At 42.6% G+C, this 20,181-nt stretch overlaps 2 protein-coding genes across 4 annotated transcripts; both read right to left on the reverse strand.

Moving 5' to 3' along the window:
* Window positions 1–580: 580 nt before the first annotated feature.
* On the reverse strand, window positions 581–10,482 carry aldocb (aldolase C, fructose-bisphosphate, b). Of its 3 annotated transcripts, none has more exons than XM_035625730.2 (9): window positions 10,329–10,482; window positions 4,104–4,220; window positions 3,582–3,793; window positions 2,931–2,985; window positions 2,676–2,836; window positions 2,452–2,535; window positions 2,187–2,361; window positions 1,887–2,086; window positions 581–1,761 (listed from the first exon to the last, which is right to left on the reverse strand). In XM_035625730.2, the coding sequence occupies exons 2-9, from the start codon at window positions 4,213–4,215 to the stop codon at window positions 1,669–1,671; spliced, it is 1,092 nt and encodes a 363-aa protein (XP_035481623.1). In that variant the 5' UTR covers window positions 4,216–4,220; window positions 10,329–10,482; the 3' UTR covers window positions 581–1,668. The 3 variants fall into 3 exon arrangements, with proteins under 3 accessions (XP_035481623.1, XP_035481625.1, XP_035481624.1); XM_035625732.2 differs by lacking the exon at window positions 10,329–10,482 and adding an exon at window positions 5,242–5,340; XM_035625731.2 differs by lacking the exon at window positions 10,329–10,482 and adding an exon at window positions 4,900–5,017.
* A 755-nt stretch (window positions 10,483–11,237) lies between these two features.
* Window positions 11,238–20,009, reverse strand: rskrb (ribosomal protein S6 kinase related b). Its single transcript, XM_035625728.2, has 13 exons — window positions 19,648–20,009; window positions 17,882–18,172; window positions 17,712–17,795; window positions 17,279–17,347; window positions 16,670–16,739; window positions 15,717–15,824; window positions 14,517–14,557; window positions 14,079–14,106; window positions 13,712–13,801; window positions 13,449–13,537; window positions 13,007–13,117; window positions 12,759–12,872; window positions 11,238–12,656 (listed from the first exon to the last, which is right to left on the reverse strand). The coding sequence occupies exons 1-13, from the start codon at window positions 19,675–19,677 to the stop codon at window positions 12,420–12,422; spliced, it is 1,362 nt and encodes a 453-aa protein (XP_035481621.2). The 5' UTR covers window positions 19,678–20,009; the 3' UTR covers window positions 11,238–12,419.
* Between the last annotated feature and the right edge of the window lie 172 nt (window positions 20,010–20,181).

The following is a 20,181-nucleotide window of genomic DNA, read 5'->3' on the forward strand; positions in this document are numbered from 1 at the left end:
TAAATATCCTAAGTGAAAAAACTTCTTTTGCAGTGGCCAGTGTTGTATTATTAATATAAAAGTGGAAATCTATTTTATAGTACATTGATTTATAATAAGTTATCATATTGTATCAATTGATGTGTTTTGTACAATAATTTTAGGAAAAGTCACTGTTAATTACATCTGTCAGATAAATGTAGTTCTCCTACCCGAAAGTACCAAAGCCACAATGTGAAAATACACCATTACAAGTCCAGCATTTGAAATCCTACAGAAGCTAAATGTATTGGTATCAGAAGTGAAAGTTCAGCAGAGCATTTATGACTTTAATAAAATTGAAATACTCATGCATCAATTCATAAGTAGCATTTCACTGTTGGAGCTGGTTGAGTTGGATCTACTTTTAACTACAGTTCAGTAGTTTTGTCCATGGTTCCTGACCTGTGGGTGTCCAAAAAGGATCACAAGATAAATCTGAGGGCTCATGGTCCTAAAACACACCTGACAAATTTAAATTCTTCTGTTCCCAATGTAGTATAACATTGCATCCATAAGACACCACAAACATAGGAGCGACATCACACACAGAGGTCTCTGCTAGTTTTTAATGTTTATTTTTTAGTTTATTTCTGTCCACTATTTGACACACCAAGTGCTTCAAGAACAATATTAACATCACAAACATCACGGTTTTCCAACACAGCAGTGACTGCTTCCCCGCTGCTAACCCCACGAGTTGGTCCACTTTATGGGAACGTCAATAGAAACCATTTTGTCTTCTCGTGGGGCTGGCTGAGGGGATTCAGGAGGGAGGGGCGTAGGGGGGTGGGGGGAGACACACAAGCATCACATAATATCAACACCTCCAACTGAATACATGAATTACTTTATGAAATTTTAAGCTAATGGTATACTTAGAATAGACAAGATGGCAAGACGTGAAGTTCCTCTGATTAGTGGTGATTAGAAGTGCACCCTTGGTGTGTGTAATGATTTTGTCAAAGTTTGCCCGCTGACTTCCGCGGGAGCTACAGCTGTCTGAAAGTACATCAACCCCTCCACAGTCTCAACTGAATTTGAAAAAGTCTTCACACTGTGTTTTTTGCCTGGTCCCTTACCGGATGTGCTGGTGCTGCAAATGTTTGGTTGGTCCTGCTGTCAGGGACAGTGTTAGTGTAGCGTTGAGGATGAGCCAGCACTTTGTTCTGACACAAGCGAAACACAGATACACACAAGCTGATCTGGCCTTGCTTGGGAGTGGTTCAAGATTGGTCATGGGTGGGATAAAGGCAGTAAGAACCAGATGTGGAGACAGGTGCCGTTGAGAAGAGGGATGAACTGAATACTGACTGATCTACGAATAACATTTTGCAGCCTCTAACTTCCTGTCCACAACTGTTACAGACAGCTAGAAATGAAATAAAACAGCTGTCCACTCCAGTCAAATTGTCTCGAAACGGATTGATCAAACAAAGAAAAAAGACAAGCCTGATCCCTTTAGTATTGTTGCTTCACATTATGTTATTTTTTTTAAATACACATACCTAATAATGTAATTTTAATAACTCTGACAACTCTAAAGTACAGTAGACAGCGCAGGCCTGTGACTTATGGAGGCGTGAGGGGGAATAGCAGAGCAGATATAAGACTATAACTAGTCCACGGTAGTATGTGGACGTTTGATGTTTAATAGGCGTGATCAGCGACGTAGAGGGACGTTGCTGCGGCGCCAGCGGTCCCAGAAGACTCGTACTTGCCAAGCGCAGCCAGACCGTTCGCCTGAAGAAGAGACAGAGACAGAGAGGGGACAAAAAAAGGTTTTTAAAAAGGAATATTGCATGAATGAAGTTCTGGTTTCTTTTTAATTCAAAGGGGATGCGACTGTGTCTGTTGTCCGTTCTGACCTCAGCGCGTTTGATGAACTCCTCGGTGGCTGCCTTCTCGTTGTTCAGCTCTCCTTTCCACGCGTTCAGGGCGGAGGCCTGCAGGGCGCGGCCGTAGGAGAAGGTCAGGGCCCAGGGCCTCGGGAGTGGACAGTTGTTCATGGCGTTAAGGTTCACGCTGGCCTCTTCTTCAGACTGGCCACCTGACAAGAAGGTCACACCTGAAAAGACAGAAACAAGCATATACAAACATTAACTGCCTGTTCAAACCTGATTCCAAAATTTGTATAATTATTGTTTTTTCCAATCTCTCTGTGTGACCTGTGACAGCAGGAGGCACGGTGCGGCGCAGAGCAGTGACCGTAGCCATGGCGATTTCCTCGCCGCTGTACTTGGTGGGGCAGGAGTGTCCAGCTGTGACCATGTTGGGTTTCAGCAGTGTCCCCTCCAGGTACACATGGTGGTCTGACAGAGCCTTGTACACTGCAGCTAGGACCTAAGAGCAGGAGACAGATTTATAAATACTGACTTTCAGAAGACTGTGGCATCATATATGTAGTAAAAATCTCTATTGCTCTTTCAATACCTTCTCAGTGACATACTGGCAACGTTTCAGGTCATGGTCTCCATCAGGGAGGATCTCAGGCTCCACAATTGGAACAATACCATTCTAGGAGACAAAGTAAGGTTTTAGTATCCTCAGATTTCTCACTGGCCAGTCTGCTGTTTTTTGTTGTTGTACACTTTAAAAAACAAAGGGACTATATCTTGAACCCAACTAAATGACTTTCTGCATAATCTCACACCAACCTGCTGGCAGATGCTTGCATATCGCGCCAGTACATTGGCGTTCTCAAAGATGGCCAGCTCTGATGGCGTGTTGTCGCTGATCTTCAGCACGCAGCGCCACTTGGCGAAGTCTGCGCCCTCCTTCTTGTACTGCGCACAGCGCTCAGACAGCCCGTCCAGACCTACAGTCCAAAAAATATACAGAAGCATCCATCAGACACACAGGCTTTCAAATGTTTCTGAGGTGTTGAGAGCGTTTCCCCTTATGCCTCCTACCCTGAGTGGTGGTCTCTCCATTTGTTCCAGCGAGGGGCACAACACCTTTGTCCACCTTTAAAGACAGAAACAGAAATTATTTTTGAAAAAAATGTGAAATTACACTTAAATGCCCTTAAAATTATTTAAGTGCATCAATACCATAACATTTTATTCTTAAAAGTAAGTAACAACTTTCCTGAGCATAGAACCTGAAAGCTCTTTCACAGTTCGTCCTCACAACCTGATATGCTGCTCTGGGCGAGTCTGTGTGTATCTAAACAAGCTGACAGCGAGTCCGTGTTTTCATATACAGAGCTAGTTCTAGTTGCACCTGTCAAACGGATGACCGCCGTCTTTCTGCCTGCTGAACTGAAACACTAGGCCGTAGAATATTGTCATCACTGTGGATGGAACATTCAGAGCCAAAGCAAACAGACACCAAATAACAGAGAGAATCCCAGACTCAGGTTTTGTGGTTTTAGGAAATGGAGATTAGGAGTGACTCACTTTGTAAAAAACTTTTTTTTCCTATCTCACCAGAAAGATTAAGAAGCTTATTTACACTGACTATAAGACCAGGTGAGATCCACAATTTCCCAGCTGAAGACATCTACTTAGATTGTCTAAATTAGACTGAAGAGATTAGCTGCAACTTTAAGCCTTGTTTACCTTGATGCCGACAACAATGCCGCGGTCTTTGATGAGCGTGGGGAAGGAAGTGCCATCGTCTGTGTTCTGGTAGAGGGTTTCATGGAAAAAGATGACCCCTCCGATACAGCTGTCGATGCGCTGGTCGGCTGTGAAGAGCAGCTGGCGGTAGCGACGCCTGTTCTCCTCTGTATTCTCAACCCCGATGGGGTTCAAACGCTTCCCCATGCTGCCTGCAAACAGCACAGACACATAATTAATTCACACACGCTCAAATGAGGACAGACCTCATTCATGCGTTCATGTCTTTGGACTATGGAGGAAAACAATATTTTTCAGTTTGCAATGTATGAGACTTTAAAATAAAAGTCTGACATCATGTGTCATCATTTCTCACAATTTTTATATAACGTCATATCCACTTAAATACGTTTAACAAATAATTTTCCAGGTAGAATCTACACCCAGATTAATAGTGAAACTAATGACAATTGAGCCAGGATCTGACGTCAGTTTTCCTGAACACTGATGTATCACACGTACCGGTTGACTCATCGGCTGCAAGGATGCCCTTTCCTGGGGCTACTATCCTCTGAGCAATGTCCTGCAGCTCCTTCTTCTGCTCTGGAGTCAGTGCGGGATACTGGTGAGTCATGGTGGCTGAGAGAGAGAGAGAGAGAGAGAGAGAGAGAGAGAGAGAGAGAGGTCACATCAATGTCACATGGTTTGTCGGCTTGGATAACTGCCCAAAATGGGCCTCATTTAATGTCCCTCTATTGTCCACAACATGGCCGCCTCGCTGCAGAACTGAGCTCCTCTCGGTGAGAGCAGGAGGATGGGTGCAAATGACAAGAACCTTTGTATGGAATGTGATAAAGCCCATGAAAAAAGATAGAAGGAGCTTTAATCCAAACTCCAAATAAAGATTCATCATTTGCATTAGAATATGAGAATATAAAACGATGTCTGGTCTTAGTCATACAGAATCCGTTTGGTGGCAGCAGCCACCACGCTGTCACGACGTGCCAACACACGCGCACACGCCTCACACCAGATTATTTTGTTCCCTTTTCCCATATTCACTCTGCCGTAAATAAGCAGTTATGTAATCCCTCCCCTCCCCACCCCCCTCCGGAGCGCAGAAGACAGAGAGGGCGCAATTATGCAACACCGCCCCTGTATACTCTGCTGCCAGTCCTCATTATACTGTGGCTGCAGGACTGGATGCAGCGAGGCCTCCTCCTCTCCCCTCAGCAACACTCTGGCCTCCCGTTTTCAAACTAATGTCATTATATGACTCTCTGTACAATGCACGTATACATGCCTTTTATCTATTTACCTCTATCAATCAGTACATGACTTGATTCCACGTTTTTTTTCACCCCGTGTCATTTCTTTCAAACCTCCTCCTGCATTGCTCCCTGCAGAATGCTGCTGCTGCTTTCTGATGATCACTGCTGGATGAAGATGAACACAAATTCTCATTTTTAACACATCCGTTAAAACACGTTGCTCCCACCAAAGCAGACTGTGCCAGAGAACAAGTTTTGACATGTCTCTCTTCACCAGTTGCCAAGGCGCTCCCAGCTAACTCTTATAGCTTGTGTGAAAAAGGCCATGCCTCTCTGCAGGTCTTTCAGTTGTGTTACAGTATACAACTACAGTTGTGCATTTTACTTACTAGATCTGTATTAATGTCCTTCTTGTATTACAATCGCTTGTTGATTAGTGAGTAACACTGTTAGAATGTTCATTCAAATTCTGGATAACGGTTAATTGAAATCTTTACAGACAATCCCTGTTGATGCAAGGATCAAAGGCACACACACTCCTATGATCTGGCACACACACTCCTATGATCTTCATCACATAACAGGTAGTGAATCCTCTTAGAATCCCATCTTTTGAATTATAGAAGACACAGACACATATAAACAGAAACTGTGATGGACTCTGCATTCTGAACTGCATCTAGATAAACAGTCTAAATTCTAGACCTGGACTCTGCATCCCTCCTTCATCTGCACTCTCACCTGAGCAAAAATTCAGTGTCCTGATCCGACACCCTGAAGCGATTGTTGCCACACCTCTTGATCCACAATACACACGATCACGCGGCTTGGTTCAACATCACAAGTACACTGGCATGTGCCACAGTACTGGATCAGCTATGAGTCTGTTTGAGGCAACACCTTAAGGGTTAAGTACTGAGGTTAGCCCCTGGATTAGCCCCAGTCAGCTGTGTGTGGAGCTGATATGCTTCCCAAAAGAGAACCGGACAAAAACAGTTATATTGACCATACATGATAGACCACAGTGGTCAACTACCATTTCAGGCTAAAAGGAGAGTCTGGTTCATTTTCTTCAGCTTTCACCAGCATCATGTATGGTAAACAATTGGCTAGGCATGAGGCTATAGAGTATTAACCACGACTGAGACCTATTCAGATGCCAACATCCCTTTTACACTATAAACTTCTTGTGAACGCTTAATGCCCAACTGAGGCTGGTTTGCTGTGGGAGGATACAGCCCGACATACCCAGTATCCTCTGTGTTAATCCTCAGCTTAAGATAGACGAGATAACAACCTTCAGAGCGCACGCACATGCACAAAGGCAGTCAATGAAAACAGTGTGTAGTAACTACAACACAAATGTCAAGCACGACTCGCTGTTGATAGTTAAATTCAACATGCGGGTGGAAAATAAAGAGGCCAGGCTTGCAGGGTTCAACGGGTCTCTTGAGTAGGAAAAGTTAGATAAACTGCAGGCAGACCTCTCCAGTGAATAAAACTATTTACAGTTGATAAAGGCCAACCCAAGAGTGCAGGCTTGATGTATGGGGCTTTACTATGCACAGCCCTGCTCCACTGTCGGCTCGACAAAACTCATGCTCAGCAAATACCTGTTATCTTTTTTTAAGCACCTACGTGCTTCATCAATACATTTTCATTGACTCTGGCCCCGAGAGTGGTTGGGTTTCTGTTGAAAAATCATTGCAAAATTTATAAAGCAACGTCATAATTCTATGCAACGTTGGGTCGAAAGAATCAGAAGTATCTGATGTGAGCTCTTAAGGAAAGACAAATTAAAATGTCCTTGTATATCATAGATTTTATATCGCATAAAAAAAGAACCTTGAAGGACAATGTCCTGTTGAATGTGTGTGACCTGCCTCTGACATATGATCTACCCAGAGCAGGTTTGGTGACAACACTCATATACACACAGTATACACCTTGATGTACAAATGATCTACTTCTTAGTTATTATCTCATTAAGTGGGAAATTTAATACAATGGATAAAAAGCCTGACTAAAGATGACAGAAACATGTGTGATATGGTGACGTTTATTATTGTGAGGAATGTTTATGTCAGATCACAGGAGAGTGTTTGCCAGATCACAGGAGAGTGTGCCAGATCACAGGAGTGTGTGTTCCTTCAATCAATGTGGATTGTGTGCTAGGATTTCAATTAACAATTATCAAGAATTGGAAGTAACATTCGAACTGAACAACATATGAGAGTTACTCACAAATCAACAAGCACTTGGTGTACAAGAAGAGGCATAAACAACAAGAATATAGAAAGTAAAATGCACACAACTGTAGCTAGCAGAATACTGTAACCCAACTTATAAATACTATTACAGGTCAGAAGACAGCTTTGAATCACCTAATTTAAATAGACAGGAGGCAACTCTCCAAATACACTTGCTGCCAAATAGAAACAGAGTGTGCATAGAGGCAGGGTCTGTTTAACAGTCCTTATGTGTCTCCATGAAACACTCTCCCTTCATGAAGAGCTAGAGTACAAAATCAACATGAAGGTCCAGTTTATGTTGCATACTCAGTAAACTACCTTCTACAGGCCCTAGCACAACAGATCTGACAAACTGCAGAAAAGGGCTTAATTTGAAAGTGGGAAATATATTGAGGAATTAGTCAGGCAGAGTCTTTCAAGGGTTCTGTCTGATAAATTTAGTGTATAAGTATTCTGCCCTAGACTTCGTTTCCTCGATTTGCAAAAAGCAGATGCTTTATTGCTCGACTCGAGGAAAACCCAAAGAGCAAAGTTGGTTGATGCTGTGGAAAACTTTTTCTTTTGGGAATTAAAACTGGATACTAACTGTTACATTGGTTACATTTCAAAATGTATTGACATATAGAAGATAGGCAACACAAGCAAATGTAATATATAACACAAGTTTCACAGCCTTCAACCTGGTAGCCTTTTAATCACTTGTTCTCTGGTGAAGGACTTTATGTTTTCATTGCTCCATGAAAATAATCTTTCATATCAACAAAAAAAGCACCCTGCTGCAAAAATGTTACTTTGACATGTTTTGAAGAATCTATTGACCCTATTGTCACACACCACCGCTGGTGACGAGGTTTATCTTCCAGACAGCTTTCGTACAGTGAGGATGAACCGCGTCGTGACGAAAGAGCATCACTGCCTTATGTAACATGCAGCTTTGAAATGCACTCCATGATGACAGGCCCTAATATATATATGTTTGGAGTGATCATTTAAAAATATATGAATCCATTTCTTGAAATGGGAAATTTGAGATTTGAAAAAATATATATAATAGAGAGACAACTGGGATTACTAGTTAGTTGTCTCTCCGTCGTGTCTCTGTGATTTTTCATTCCAGCCTGTTGCACAGTGGTCGACCTCAACGAGACAAACGCCACTTCTGCACTGCGACATCAAGACGCAACAGCCAACTCCCTCCTGTGGCGTCATGCTGGGCCACTACAAAAAAACTGTAATCACTATATTCAAATTATGTTACGTAATACTGTCTAATACTGAAACATCCGTCAAACAGTAATCGGACAGTAATCATACAGTAGACCAGATTTACAGGTGTGCATTACAGGGAAAAAATGATAGTTCACATTTAAATTCACATTTTCAGCATTCAGATTTAACAACAATTTTATTCAAGTTTTAATTAGACCAAGAGACATATACAAATGTACCTAGTCTGAAACCAATTTTAAACCCATGTATCTGCTACTTTCACCACAAAAAGGACAGGATGACTGGACCAGACACCAAACTGTATTGTCCAACATTCAACAATCAGTCAGTCCTTCTCTGTGAAAACTGATGACAGGCTCACTTATCAACTGAGGCTGCAGTTTGATATCAGAAAAAAAAGAAAAAAGAAACCAAATCCAGAATAAACATCTCCATCTCTAATCATGTTGCAGCTTGTCTTTTTTGAAGCATTGTTACTACAAGATGTCTTAAGGTTGCATACTATACTGCGTAGTATTAGCAGCAGTAGTATTAAGGTTGCAGGCAGAGGAAAACTAAACAAGTATATTAGCCTGGCTTTGCAGTTAAAACATTACTAATAGTTAATATTATAGTAATAAGGGTGTAAGCAGAGGATGTTGGGGCTGATAGAAGGGCAAATGGGATATTTTTTTTGCTGCCATGTCTGCATCACTATCAACACCTTGAGGTTAACCCAACTTGTTTTTTATTCTCTACATTGCAAGCGGCATGAGCTTTCAGGAGGTGAAAAGCTCCTGCGGGGCAGCACTATAGTCAAAGGTAAAAAGGCTGCTTGCTCTGCTGCGTTTTGTTACCAGACAGGCTGCTGGCCTTGGGAATGAGGCCCGTCCCTGTGTTCGGGCTGTTTCTATCGCCGGGCCTTGGTCCCGCAGCACTAGCAGGAGCTCCGTTTCCCATGCAGCTCTCAGATACGAGAGCCTGTGGCAGACAAAATAGGTTCTGTACCATTATGCTTAGTAAGATTCACACTAAGTCTGACTATGTTGCGGTTGTACTGTCAAATAGCCTATATTCATATATGATGCGCCATATATAATATTAATGAAACATGAAATAATTGGTCAATGAATCGACATCCCTGCTAAGTATGAGTTATACTTATATGATAAGATTAATAGGATTAATTGGCAGTGGAAATAACTGTCCTCAAATATCCTTTTTTTAATGTCTGGAACGATCTTTTCTTTATTGTTGATTATCATGCAGCTATTTCGGCTTCATTTATGAAATGTCTAGTCGATGAAATATCAGAAAACTATAAGAAGAAGAAAAAAATCAATAATAGTGAAAACTAAACAAAATCAAACGTGAATGTGTGTTATTCCTACAAGACGACGTCTGGTTGTAGTAATATTCTCAGATGTGCTCCGGCTTCATATTGCTGTACATGAAATGTGCGTGTACCCGCCTCCCGTCGCTCCCATCAGAGGAGGAAGAGGTGTACGTGCTCAGACACACGCTGATGTCACCCCCCACCCCCCCCAACAACCCCCCACCACGTCTGTCCCCTCTCAATTCATAACCACGCTGTATTCTACAATTAAAACACATCTACATCATGCGGGAGGTTTTGTCACCGTGTGTTGAAAATGGACGCAGACGCAACAGGCTCGCCCTTGAAGGTCATCACTGGGGTTTTTTTCCGCTCTTCCTGTTGCGTATTTCGATGATGTGCGGAAATGCGCGACTTCAAAAATTTAAAAAAAAAAACTTGAGGAGCTGGTGACTCTCAATAGTTTTTTAGTCTTGTTAATTAGCCATTTAGTCTCACAAGTACTTAATGTACCAATAAAACCATGAGTGACGAGCGAGGAGGATGACGTCGGGTTCAGGTCGCGCAGAGCATCCTCCTCATCCTCATCCTCATCACTGTGATCATCATCACTGTAATCACCATCCATGTATGATCGATAAGACATGCGGAGAGTGCGTGGATGAGGGCCGGGTCTTACCTGCTGGTGGGTGTCTGGGTGAGCGCGGAGAGAAGGTGGACGACGAGCGGCGGATGCGGAACAGTCTCCTGTTTCACTGCTGCAGCGCAACGTGACCCTTTAACAAAGCCTCGAGCCGGGGCGGAGCCACCGCGTCACTGTGACGCGACGACGCCGAGCGGCCTGCGGACGTGCGCCGGAAAGCGTCGCCGCAGCTCAGTGGCAAGAATGCAGCATGATTGTGCAACTTTCCGAATGTGGTGGAAAGACACATCACACAGCAGGGACCAACTGTATGGGTTGTTTTTTTTTGTGTGGCATCTACATATGTGATGAAATACAAAGGGATATTACAATTCTATATACAGGTTTTATTGGAACTCATGTTTGGAAGATAAAAACACGAAAAGATCCCACATGCAAAATTTAGCTGTGGCCCCAAATCTGGCCCACACCCAACACGTCCGTTCGGCCCAGATACCACATAGAAAGACGGCACTTACTGTACAGTCCCATCCTGTTCGCCAGATCTGGGCCACAAGCAAGTCAGAGCAATGCCACACGTCACAAACCAAATCAACCAGAACAGGCCCAAATCTTACAGAGAGCACTGGATCTTAGCCAACAAAGGGCCACATTGGCTACTTTAAATGTGGGCCCCTCTAGCCTCACTTCCATTTTCCAGAAGACCAGCAGTGACGCATTGTTGGTTAAAGAGGCCCTCATCCAAATGCTATCAGGGACCAATAAGTTTTGTGCTCTTACTAAAATCAATGATGTGGATGTGCCTAAATCTTGTTCTTTTTCGTGGTGATTATTTTCAACATATCACTGTCACAATGTGTAGAACATATCTCTTTCTTCAAACAATCAAATGCAGGAAAATCCAGCAAATCACTGTATATTAAGAGTTTAATATTCCATCTGTGCTACATTGTATTTACATATTTATTTAAAAATACATCATAACATTACATATAACATCAAATAGCATCCAAAATATTCCTATAAACTTTGAAAAGAGACATTTATAAATAAGGATTTTTGTGACAAAAAAAAAAGCAAGCTCGGAATCACACACCTGAGGCATTATGGGTACACATCAGGGCATACTTGACAAAATAATAATATAATCTGATGATCAGGTAAATGCATGAAGGTGTGATTACTGACGAGGGTTACTGCAGCCTTGGACAATAGAAAAAGCCCTGTATCTATCACAGTGTCACCTGGAGGTAAACAATGTCGTTCATTTTACCCTAACAATCCCAGCTCAGATCTGCAGAGCCATCTTCGGGTCAAAATCAAGGCTGTCTTGGGAAAACCAGTGAGTGCTCCCCTGAGTGTCGTTACGCATGATAAAGTAGAATATGAAGGTGTACACATCTCGATCCCATGTTGTGATGCTTGAATGATTTTCACACAGTACAGGCAGAGACAAATGTCTGCTGCAGCACACTTTGGGCAGTGAAGCACAAGTTTGTGAAAGGTTGTATTGCAGCATGAGTAACACATAGATAGATTTGAACATAAGGTCATTGCACAATTCTTTGTCTCATTCTCCTGAATGATGCTAGGAGGTTTTTTTCTGTCAGCTTCTACCAAAATGCTTTGTTGTCACTCTGTTGAAGGGTTTTGGTTGGACATTTCTTAACTACATATAACTTGTTTAAAAAAAAAAGAAGAAGAAAGAAAAGTGGTCCATTGTGGGGTGAATTTGGTAACAGTTGTACATTGTGTACCAACAGGGCAACCGTGACCAGACGCCGGAAACCTGAAAGAAGATGGACAATAGTGCAATCTTTCTTGCACAACTGTTGAGCGAACACAGTAGGTTTGAAAAGGTGCTCATTGGAGAAAGGCAAACGAGTAAAAATAATAGTGCTCAGTACATCACAAAACAAAAGGGGGGGAGCTGGTGTTTTATACTCACCTGAATCTTTCCCTTCTAAACTATCGATCCAATTAAATCATTATCAGCTATTTCGGCTTTTACTAAATAAGACAAGGCGCACCACACCAGTGTGTAAGGGTGAGTAAGTGTGCAGAAGTACAATTATTTTGACCTTTACCTTTAGTGTGTTAATAGTCATACTGTAAACTCAAGGTCCGTCACACAAACACTTCTCTGCGTGGGCCTTTTTCCTGAGCAGGCTGCAGTGGGAGTGCTGGGCCGGGCAGTGGTACAACTGCGTGAGTTTGTGTGGCGGCGTCCAACTGTGTGTCTGGTGTGGCCGGGGGGCTGAGGAGGGAGTCATAGTCGAAACCTTTAAGAGGCTGCAGAGACAAAGTGAGTCCTCGGCGAGCTTTGGCGGCTCTGTCTGGTCTCTCTCTCAGCTCCAGAATGACCTGGACAGTGACGATGAGCAAAAATCACTTTGCTTGCACATTGAACATGTCTTTAACAATCTGACAACCAAAGTGACCACATCCCCAACATTCATCAGTTACCTCCACAGGCTGGCGCTGCAGCAGAGCGAGGTCGAAAGTTGTTCCATGGAAGAAGGTTTGCCGTTTGAAGCGATCGAGGGTCCTCAGGCGACGGGCGGGGGTCTTGCACAAAAGCTGGATAGACAAAATGGGTAAAGATATGATATGATATCAAACTAGACAAACCTAGATACTGATGCATGCAGTAAATAGTCGGAAGGGCAGCTTTAAGTTTTTTTGAGCACATATATTGTGCCTTGTGAAATTACCTCGGTTATAAGCAAGGCAAAAGGGGGGTTGAAGCTAAGGGGCATTTCGTAGGGAAAAGCCCTCACTTTCCTCAGCATGCCACAGTGGTCTGGTTCTGGAGGCACAGGGAACTGAGGAGAGTTGGAGGTAAATGAAGAGGAAGGTTTTACACCTCTACATGTCAAAACATAACAAGGAAACATGACATTAATCATAAATTAACAACAAACCCATTCAACACCTTTAAATTGAGATAATTAATTTAAAATGCTGTCAGGTTTTCAAAAAACTTACTCCCACTCTAATACACCCAAAAATTGTAAAATCATGAAAAATAAAAGCATCAAATACACTTTACAGTTTTATTTTTCAAGCTCAGCTGTGTCATTGGAAGATTGATTGTGAGTAATACCAGCTTATTATTATGCGAGACATACTGAACCTACTGGCAACAAAGCTCACCTTCCCAGTAACCAATGAGAAAAGCAGAATTCCGAGCGACCACCAATCAGCTGTGTGGTTATAGGGTCCACCACTCAGCACCTCCGGGGCTGCAGAGCAGACAGAGCACGTTTACAGCACTGGACATATTATATATTTGTAAATTATTATATTTAATTGTTAGTATAATATACTAAAATGCACCAAGTGCTTGTATGTTATGTCCCGGGAACTGCAGCTCTGGTAGGAATCAGCTGCAGAGATGGATTCAATATATTTCTCACCCATATATTGGATCGTTCCACAGATAGTAAAGGCTCGTCCTCCTCTCTCCAGGCGACGGGACAAACCAAAGTCAGCCAAGCGGAGGTGTCCTAGAACAGACCATTTTCTCTACATCATTATGAGTACATGACACAAGACCCTGAAAACGGACTTTATCTATTGATGCAGTTACAACTGATTAAATTGATCTAAATGTTCCCATCATAATCTGTTCTCTTTGGGGTATTTAAACAGATACACAGGCTGTTCCCTCTCAGTGCTCACAGATCTACTGACTGACAGCTGTGTACATTCGGGATGTCCGTCTGTGCTTGTCTTGCATAACAGAGCTATGCTGCTCTCTGCTGGGAAGACGTTTTTACTCACCATTGTCCGTCAGCAGAATATTCTCCATCTACAAAAAAATTATGAAGCAGACGGAATTAGACACAATCTGAATTCACCACTCAATTGACTGTTGTAGCTGATTCTCCTGAGCCTTGGATTTCTTCTTCTCATTATTAATTTGTGAGTGATTTTTTGATAGTACACAAGTCTAAGAATAAAATGTAGCCTGTTAGAGCAAACTTTGAGACCAACAACTGCAAATATCTTGTCAGGAAACTGTTATGTAATGTACTTGAAATGTATTGATACATTCCAATAGAATTCTACTTTAATAAAATATAAAGAGAAAAGACAAAGATAATGGTTGAAACATGTGCGTGCCTCAATGAACTGAGTAACATGCGTTTTTTTAATCATCTCATCCCAGTTGTTTGACATGACAGAATAACCGATTTGTCAGTTCGGCCCCTCTCTTACCTTGACATCTCTGTGAATGATCCCAAAGTCATGCAGAAAGCCTGTAAGAAAACAAACAGTTAAGACGACCAAAAATAAAAAAAATTCAGTGAGCCTTTTTCACATCCACCACCCTGTCATGCTACTGCCATTTTAAAAACCCTGCCACTGCCTTGCTGCTGTGGGAGAACCATTGAGAGCTCATCTCATTTTATTTAGACGTCTTCTAATAATTACTTAAAAACATATAACTATTGGAACTTTCGTGTAGACAAGTCTGATCTAAATCTTATTTGAGGAGAAAGGTTAGCCATGTGAAAAAGTGGCAAGAGATAGTATTTAAGCCCCATGGAATTATGTGGTTTTCTGCATTTAACATCATTTGATTTGAACACATTGCTCTTATACTAATAACAAATACTTCTAATCCTTGCGTCTCTTGGATTTAAAAACTGATGGAACATTTTTGGCAGCAATAGCCTCAAACTAGCACTTCCTGTCGCTGCACATCAGATCTGCACAATATTCAGGAGGATTGTTGGACCATTCTACCTACAGACCTGCTGCAGCTCAGACATATTCTTGGGGTGTCTGGTGTGAATGGCTTTCTGAGGTCATTCCACAGCATCTCTGTTGGATTTAGCTCTGTGGTCTGACAGGGCCATTCCTAAAATGTGTATTTTTTTGTGTGAAGGCATTCTCTAGAGGATTTACTTTGATCTTTATGGTGCTGCATCGCAACCACTTCTACTGAGCTATGGTATCTTGATAAGATTTCCCGGCTCAGGCCCAGAGGCAACAAAGCAACCGTCAAATGCACTGCTTGGCCATCTTTTGGAGGGTCAATGCACTGCTTGGCCATCAGTAATAGAATGATTTGATTATTCTGCATAGATGTCATAGCTGAGTGCCATCTTCTAGGGACAGAAGCCACAGAGCTGTTGTGCATCAGCTCCATTTACAGACAATGTCAATATGGAATCTGACTCCTGATTTCAATTAGCTTTTGTTGATGACATTAGCCTTAGGGTTCACAACCAGCACTGAATGTTTGGATGATGTTTTCGGTATGGACATGAATAACAATGATTTGTTTGTTACTGGTTTAAAAAAGATGGTTTTAGTTCATGATTGTGACGATCGGGCCATGTGTTGATACAAATTCATACATAAAAGCAGATAATTCGAAAGGGTTTACTTATCCTTGGAGCGTATACTTACCGAGTGCACATCCCAGCTCCGCTGCAAACACTCGTACCGTATCCTCTGCGAACTGACCGACCATCTGCCAATAGGTGTACAGGTCCCCTGTGCTGCAGTAGTCACACACTGCGGGAGTAGAGACAGCATTAAGACATGCCCCTGTCATGTGATGTGAGTTGTGCAGGGCTAGTGGAGGTCAGCGGGATGTGGAACACAAACTGGTGGAAGAAATTAGGAAAGAGGAGTGTAACCTCGAAGTGAGGACAGAGTGAAACTACCTTCCTCTACAAACCACATAAAGGTGATTTTCTGACGTCTGTTCTTTCAAGCACAAAGTTAAAAAAGATAAAGACACAAAGTTGGTTGGGGGTGCAAAGTGAATAGGTATGTACAGTATGTGGACTAATGGTCTCCTCTCTAATTGGGGATGATAATATTTTTTGATTGCTTTTAAATAAGCCAACATGACAGGAAAGGGAACGGCTATAAACCATATTTATGACTTGAAAGATGTGATTCAGTGATGATTCACAGTAAAGCAGGCAGGGGCATACGTTCTTGAATGTGACACATGTATTCTTGCTGAGCTGCAGCAGTTTTCAACATCGGATCCCCCGGCTAACACGCACTCTCTTTTCACAAGGGGTGGGGGAGCAAACAAATTGGGTCACACTGAGTCACTGAGTCAGTGACTGATTTTGGGGGGGGGGGGGAATACTCTGGAGGAGAAGAAAGGGGGAAAATCAGCTACAGGAAATACAGGCAGTGGTGGTTTGGGGTTGCAGGTTTGTAGGGGTTTGGTGTTTCTAGCTGCTGTAGAAGTGAAAAACACCATGTTGTAGGTGTTGGGTTGGGGATTGTGGGAGGATCCTGTACAGGACTACCAGTGTTGAGGTGGAAAGAAAGTGGAGTGAGGGGTTTTGGATAGTGGATCTGGATTGGATTGGGTCACTAGTCTCTTGCTGACTCACTAATGTAGAGGTGGCGTTGTGTCTGCCAGCAGTCCTGGAGGTCATGGACAAATGGGTGGCAAACCTGACGCTGCGGGCAAAGGTCAGAGGTCAACCTAAAAAAAATTCTCACTTCCGACCATTGATCCAAGGGAAGTCTATGATTCTTTTCTTCAATTCGTTTTCTCAGATATCTGACGAGGTGTAACCCTATTCACAGCATAAGCTTCAGTCTTACCAACATTTAATTCATACTGTGGCTAATATATTCCCATCAACATTAAGATAGTTAATTCATCTGAGATATATAATAATACATCATCCGCTAAAATATATTTTATTTTAATTTTTACCAATTTTTATACCTTCATACTCATAGTTTGGCATTGATTGTGAACAGATTTTCTATCAAGCAGTGATTAATATCAGTTACTCTTGACTCTTGTGTGAACGAATGAGAATAAATTCTAATTGCTTTTGCATTTGACAAATATTTTATTTTTCTTTAAAGGGGATATTGTTGGTGCTGTATTTACCATTTACAAAATCGTCTTTTCAAAGGCATATATTCAGATTTTTCTCAAATCTACAAATGCTTGATGATTTTCAAGGCCTGCTCTTGGTACTTACCTGCACTATGACTTCTTCTTTTGACTGCTCTAAGACCCCAAGTCTCAGAATCTCTGATTTGGGTATAACCTGTTGACCCACAAAAAGACTAGTATGAAATAAGACTGCACAGGACTCAGATAGGAGGATTATGATTCTATCAGTGTGTATGAGGCCTCAGTGACTTCAGGTTTTTGACATGAGGGCAATTTTGACCTTTAAAAACAAATGTATGGTTCATTTTAAGGATATTGTCGTCTTTAAAAATGTTTTGCTATCACAAAACTGCATGTATTTCTTTAACCTTTTGTCTCACGAATCTACAAATAGTTATTTTGTATACGATAGTATTTGCTCATACCACTTTCATGTATTAGTAAACTGGCTGGTCATTCGTGGCTTTGAACACTCACAGAAACCCATTTAAAATGTGGAATTCAGGCAGAAGACTCACTTTGACAGCATATGTTTTCTGTTTGGTCTTGTCCTTAACTTTCAGAATGGGTCCAAATGAACCTTTGGCGATGTAACCCAACACCTGGTGAAGTGAAAAAACACATGTAATCTATAAACAAATCATATCAAGCCTTACGCATTATTATTGGCATCTAATGTTGGGCCTACCTGAAAATGTTCCTGCCCAGGCACAGTTCTGTGGGGGAATTCGGGCAGGAACATACTAATAAACCCTGGCAGGCTCCACTCCGCTCTCAGCTTGTCCGGGCCGATTCCCGCCAACCTCAAGACATGCTCTGGGATGTCAGGTGTCTTGCCGTGGAGCATCCGATGCTGGCCCAGACGCAGGGCGGGTGGGGCCAGGCGACATAGGGCTGCTGGGATCGACAGACCCATGCTGGAGAGGAAGCCACGCCATCCAGATTGGAAGTGCTCATCTTCCTGCCCTTCAGTGGGCCTCTGTAAGGGAGACAGGTGAGAAGGAGGCACCAAGAAGCATTTCCAGTAAAGGTTAGTAGATGGTGCAACAGGTGTAACCAGAAGAAAATAGCGTATGCACTGTAGAGTCATTACCCTGGATGATAGTGGAACATGTCAGTCTGAATTTCCTGTCAGGATCTCAAAGGGCCAACTCCAAAATGACAAACAAGGTTTATCGAGGAACTGTTCATTTTACTGTGGTTGGGCCATATTATGCAAGGCCAAGTATCTGCACTTATCAAAGCCTGCGTGCTAAAAGCAATTTGTTTATACACGACCTTCTGGGATTTCATGGCCCAGAAACTCCTTATCCGACAGAAGTGGTATAAGACATGGAGGATAAAGGGAAGCTTTTCAAAAATATATTTATTTTCCTTATTTAACCAGGGAAAGTTGCCCAAGCATTGCTGCATATTTATTCACACACACCAGGGAGCTGCTGCTTTTGGACTAACTCTGTGGGCCGACTTGAGAAATTAAACATACTGGCAGGGGCAGCAAATAGTTTCATATCAGGGCCATTTCCCCCCCAGCACTGGTCAAACAGATACTGGCATAGTTTTAAAGGCAGTGGAGATATTGCCCTTTGTGTTGTCAGTGTTTTACTTATCATATTGGATTTTTGAGTTTTTCTAGAATTTTATGAATGAAACTGGTTCAAGACACTTTACGCTAGTAGATTTGTGAACAATTTGAGCAAAACTTCTGATACAAACGATGGAAGGGGAAGACTTTCTCTTGTGTAAACCCCTACCAAGGATTTAGTTGAGCTTATTGACCAACGGCTTAGATTCATCCGACTGTTCCTGCTCTCCTATGTGATTTAACAAGAGGGGGGGGGGATGCATAGTGTGTATCCAGTGTGCAGTCACATGGTCACACAAACCCTCTCTCCCCCTGGGCCATGTGCTGCACCACAGGTCTGCTGCTCTGTGGTGCAAGATGTGTGTGTGATCAACCGTGCAGGATGTTATTATCATCTGAGCCAAATCAATGGGACACATGGACAAATCTAGTCACTCAGATGGAAATGAAAAAAAATACCCTCAATGGGATCAGAGGTGGCCAGTGTGAGGATTTAATTCGAACATTGATTGTTATACGGTATTCAATTGCCTATAGATTATAGATGTCAATACCGGAAGCATGGCGATGTTGTCTTCAAAATAAAAGTGTATCAAAAGATAAAAGTGGGCCAACCTACTTTGGAAAACGAATTCATTTTCATGATAGCATCCAGTGTAGTATTAAAAGTTAGTATATGATTGATTACGCAATTTGATAACACTGAAGTTCAATACACTGAATGAAGTCGGTCCTCGTGACTGATAGGCTACCGTCGTTACTACCTGGCGATTTCGGTCACCTAGGCATCGCCATGGAAACAAGGTAGGAGGGACCCCCCTCCCCCTAATGCGTCAGACCGTAGCAACCAGGACTGTGACCGGACTCACCTTCCTGTGTTTACTGCCGTCGGCCCCCATCGGTGTGACAGGACATCAGCATCGTAACCTCCGTCAGCGCGACGTCTGCTACACATCCATCCGCTCACCGTCGCGCGCGCCCTCACGGCAGCATTAACCACGGTCACGTGCACATCACACAGAACCGATTTAAGGCTTTTAACAAGTCAACCGTCAATCTATATCGTTCTGTTTGTTGATCAGGATATCCTGTGCCAAAATCTGAGCGATATGGCGACATAGAAACAAGTTAATCCCGAGCATGGGCAACGTCAGCGCAAATCCGCCCACATCGTTTTTTCATCCAATGAGGCCGCAACCTGGTGGAGTACAGCGCCCCCCCCCAGCAATTCTACAAAGAGACTATCTTCACATCATCTTCTCTATTATTTGCACGACGGATCGCATAGGTTTGCAGAGAACATACAAATGGGGGGGGGGGCGCGGCACACAGTAACATGTGCAGCGGTCTGTAATGATTCTTCTTCAATCAGCCTCTCAATTCTTCAATTCATGTTGCGTCTA

Source organism: Scophthalmus maximus, chromosome 2, assembly GCF_022379125.1.
Source record: "Scophthalmus maximus strain ysfricsl-2021 chromosome 2, ASM2237912v1, whole genome shotgun sequence".
Lineage (NCBI taxonomy): Eukaryota > Metazoa > Chordata > Actinopteri > Pleuronectiformes > Scophthalmidae > Scophthalmus > Scophthalmus maximus.

Coding starts and splice junctions, on each gene's coding strand:
- rskrb (XM_035625728.2), bottom strand. CDS start 19,677: ATGGGGGCCGACGGCAGTAAACACAGGAAG. Junction 17,796..17,881: donor CTGGGCAGGAACATTTTCAG/GTAGGCCCAACA, acceptor TCACTTCACCAG/GTGTTGGGTTACATCGCCAA. Junction 14,558..15,716: donor GGAGCTGGGATGTGCACTCG/GTAAGTATACGC, acceptor GTTTTCTTACAG/GCTTTCTGCATGACTTTGGG.
- aldocb (XM_035625730.2), bottom strand. CDS start 4,215: ATGACTCACCAGTATCCCGCACTGACTCCAGAGCAGAAGAAGGAGCTG. Junction 2,536..2,675: donor ATGCAAGCATCTGCCAGCAG/GTTGGTGTGAGA, acceptor TTTGTCTCCTAG/AATGGTATTGTTCCAATTGT. Junction 1,762..1,886: donor AGTTCATCAAACGCGCTGAG/GTCAGAACGGAC, acceptor TCTCTTCTTCAG/GCGAACGGTCTGGCTGCGCT.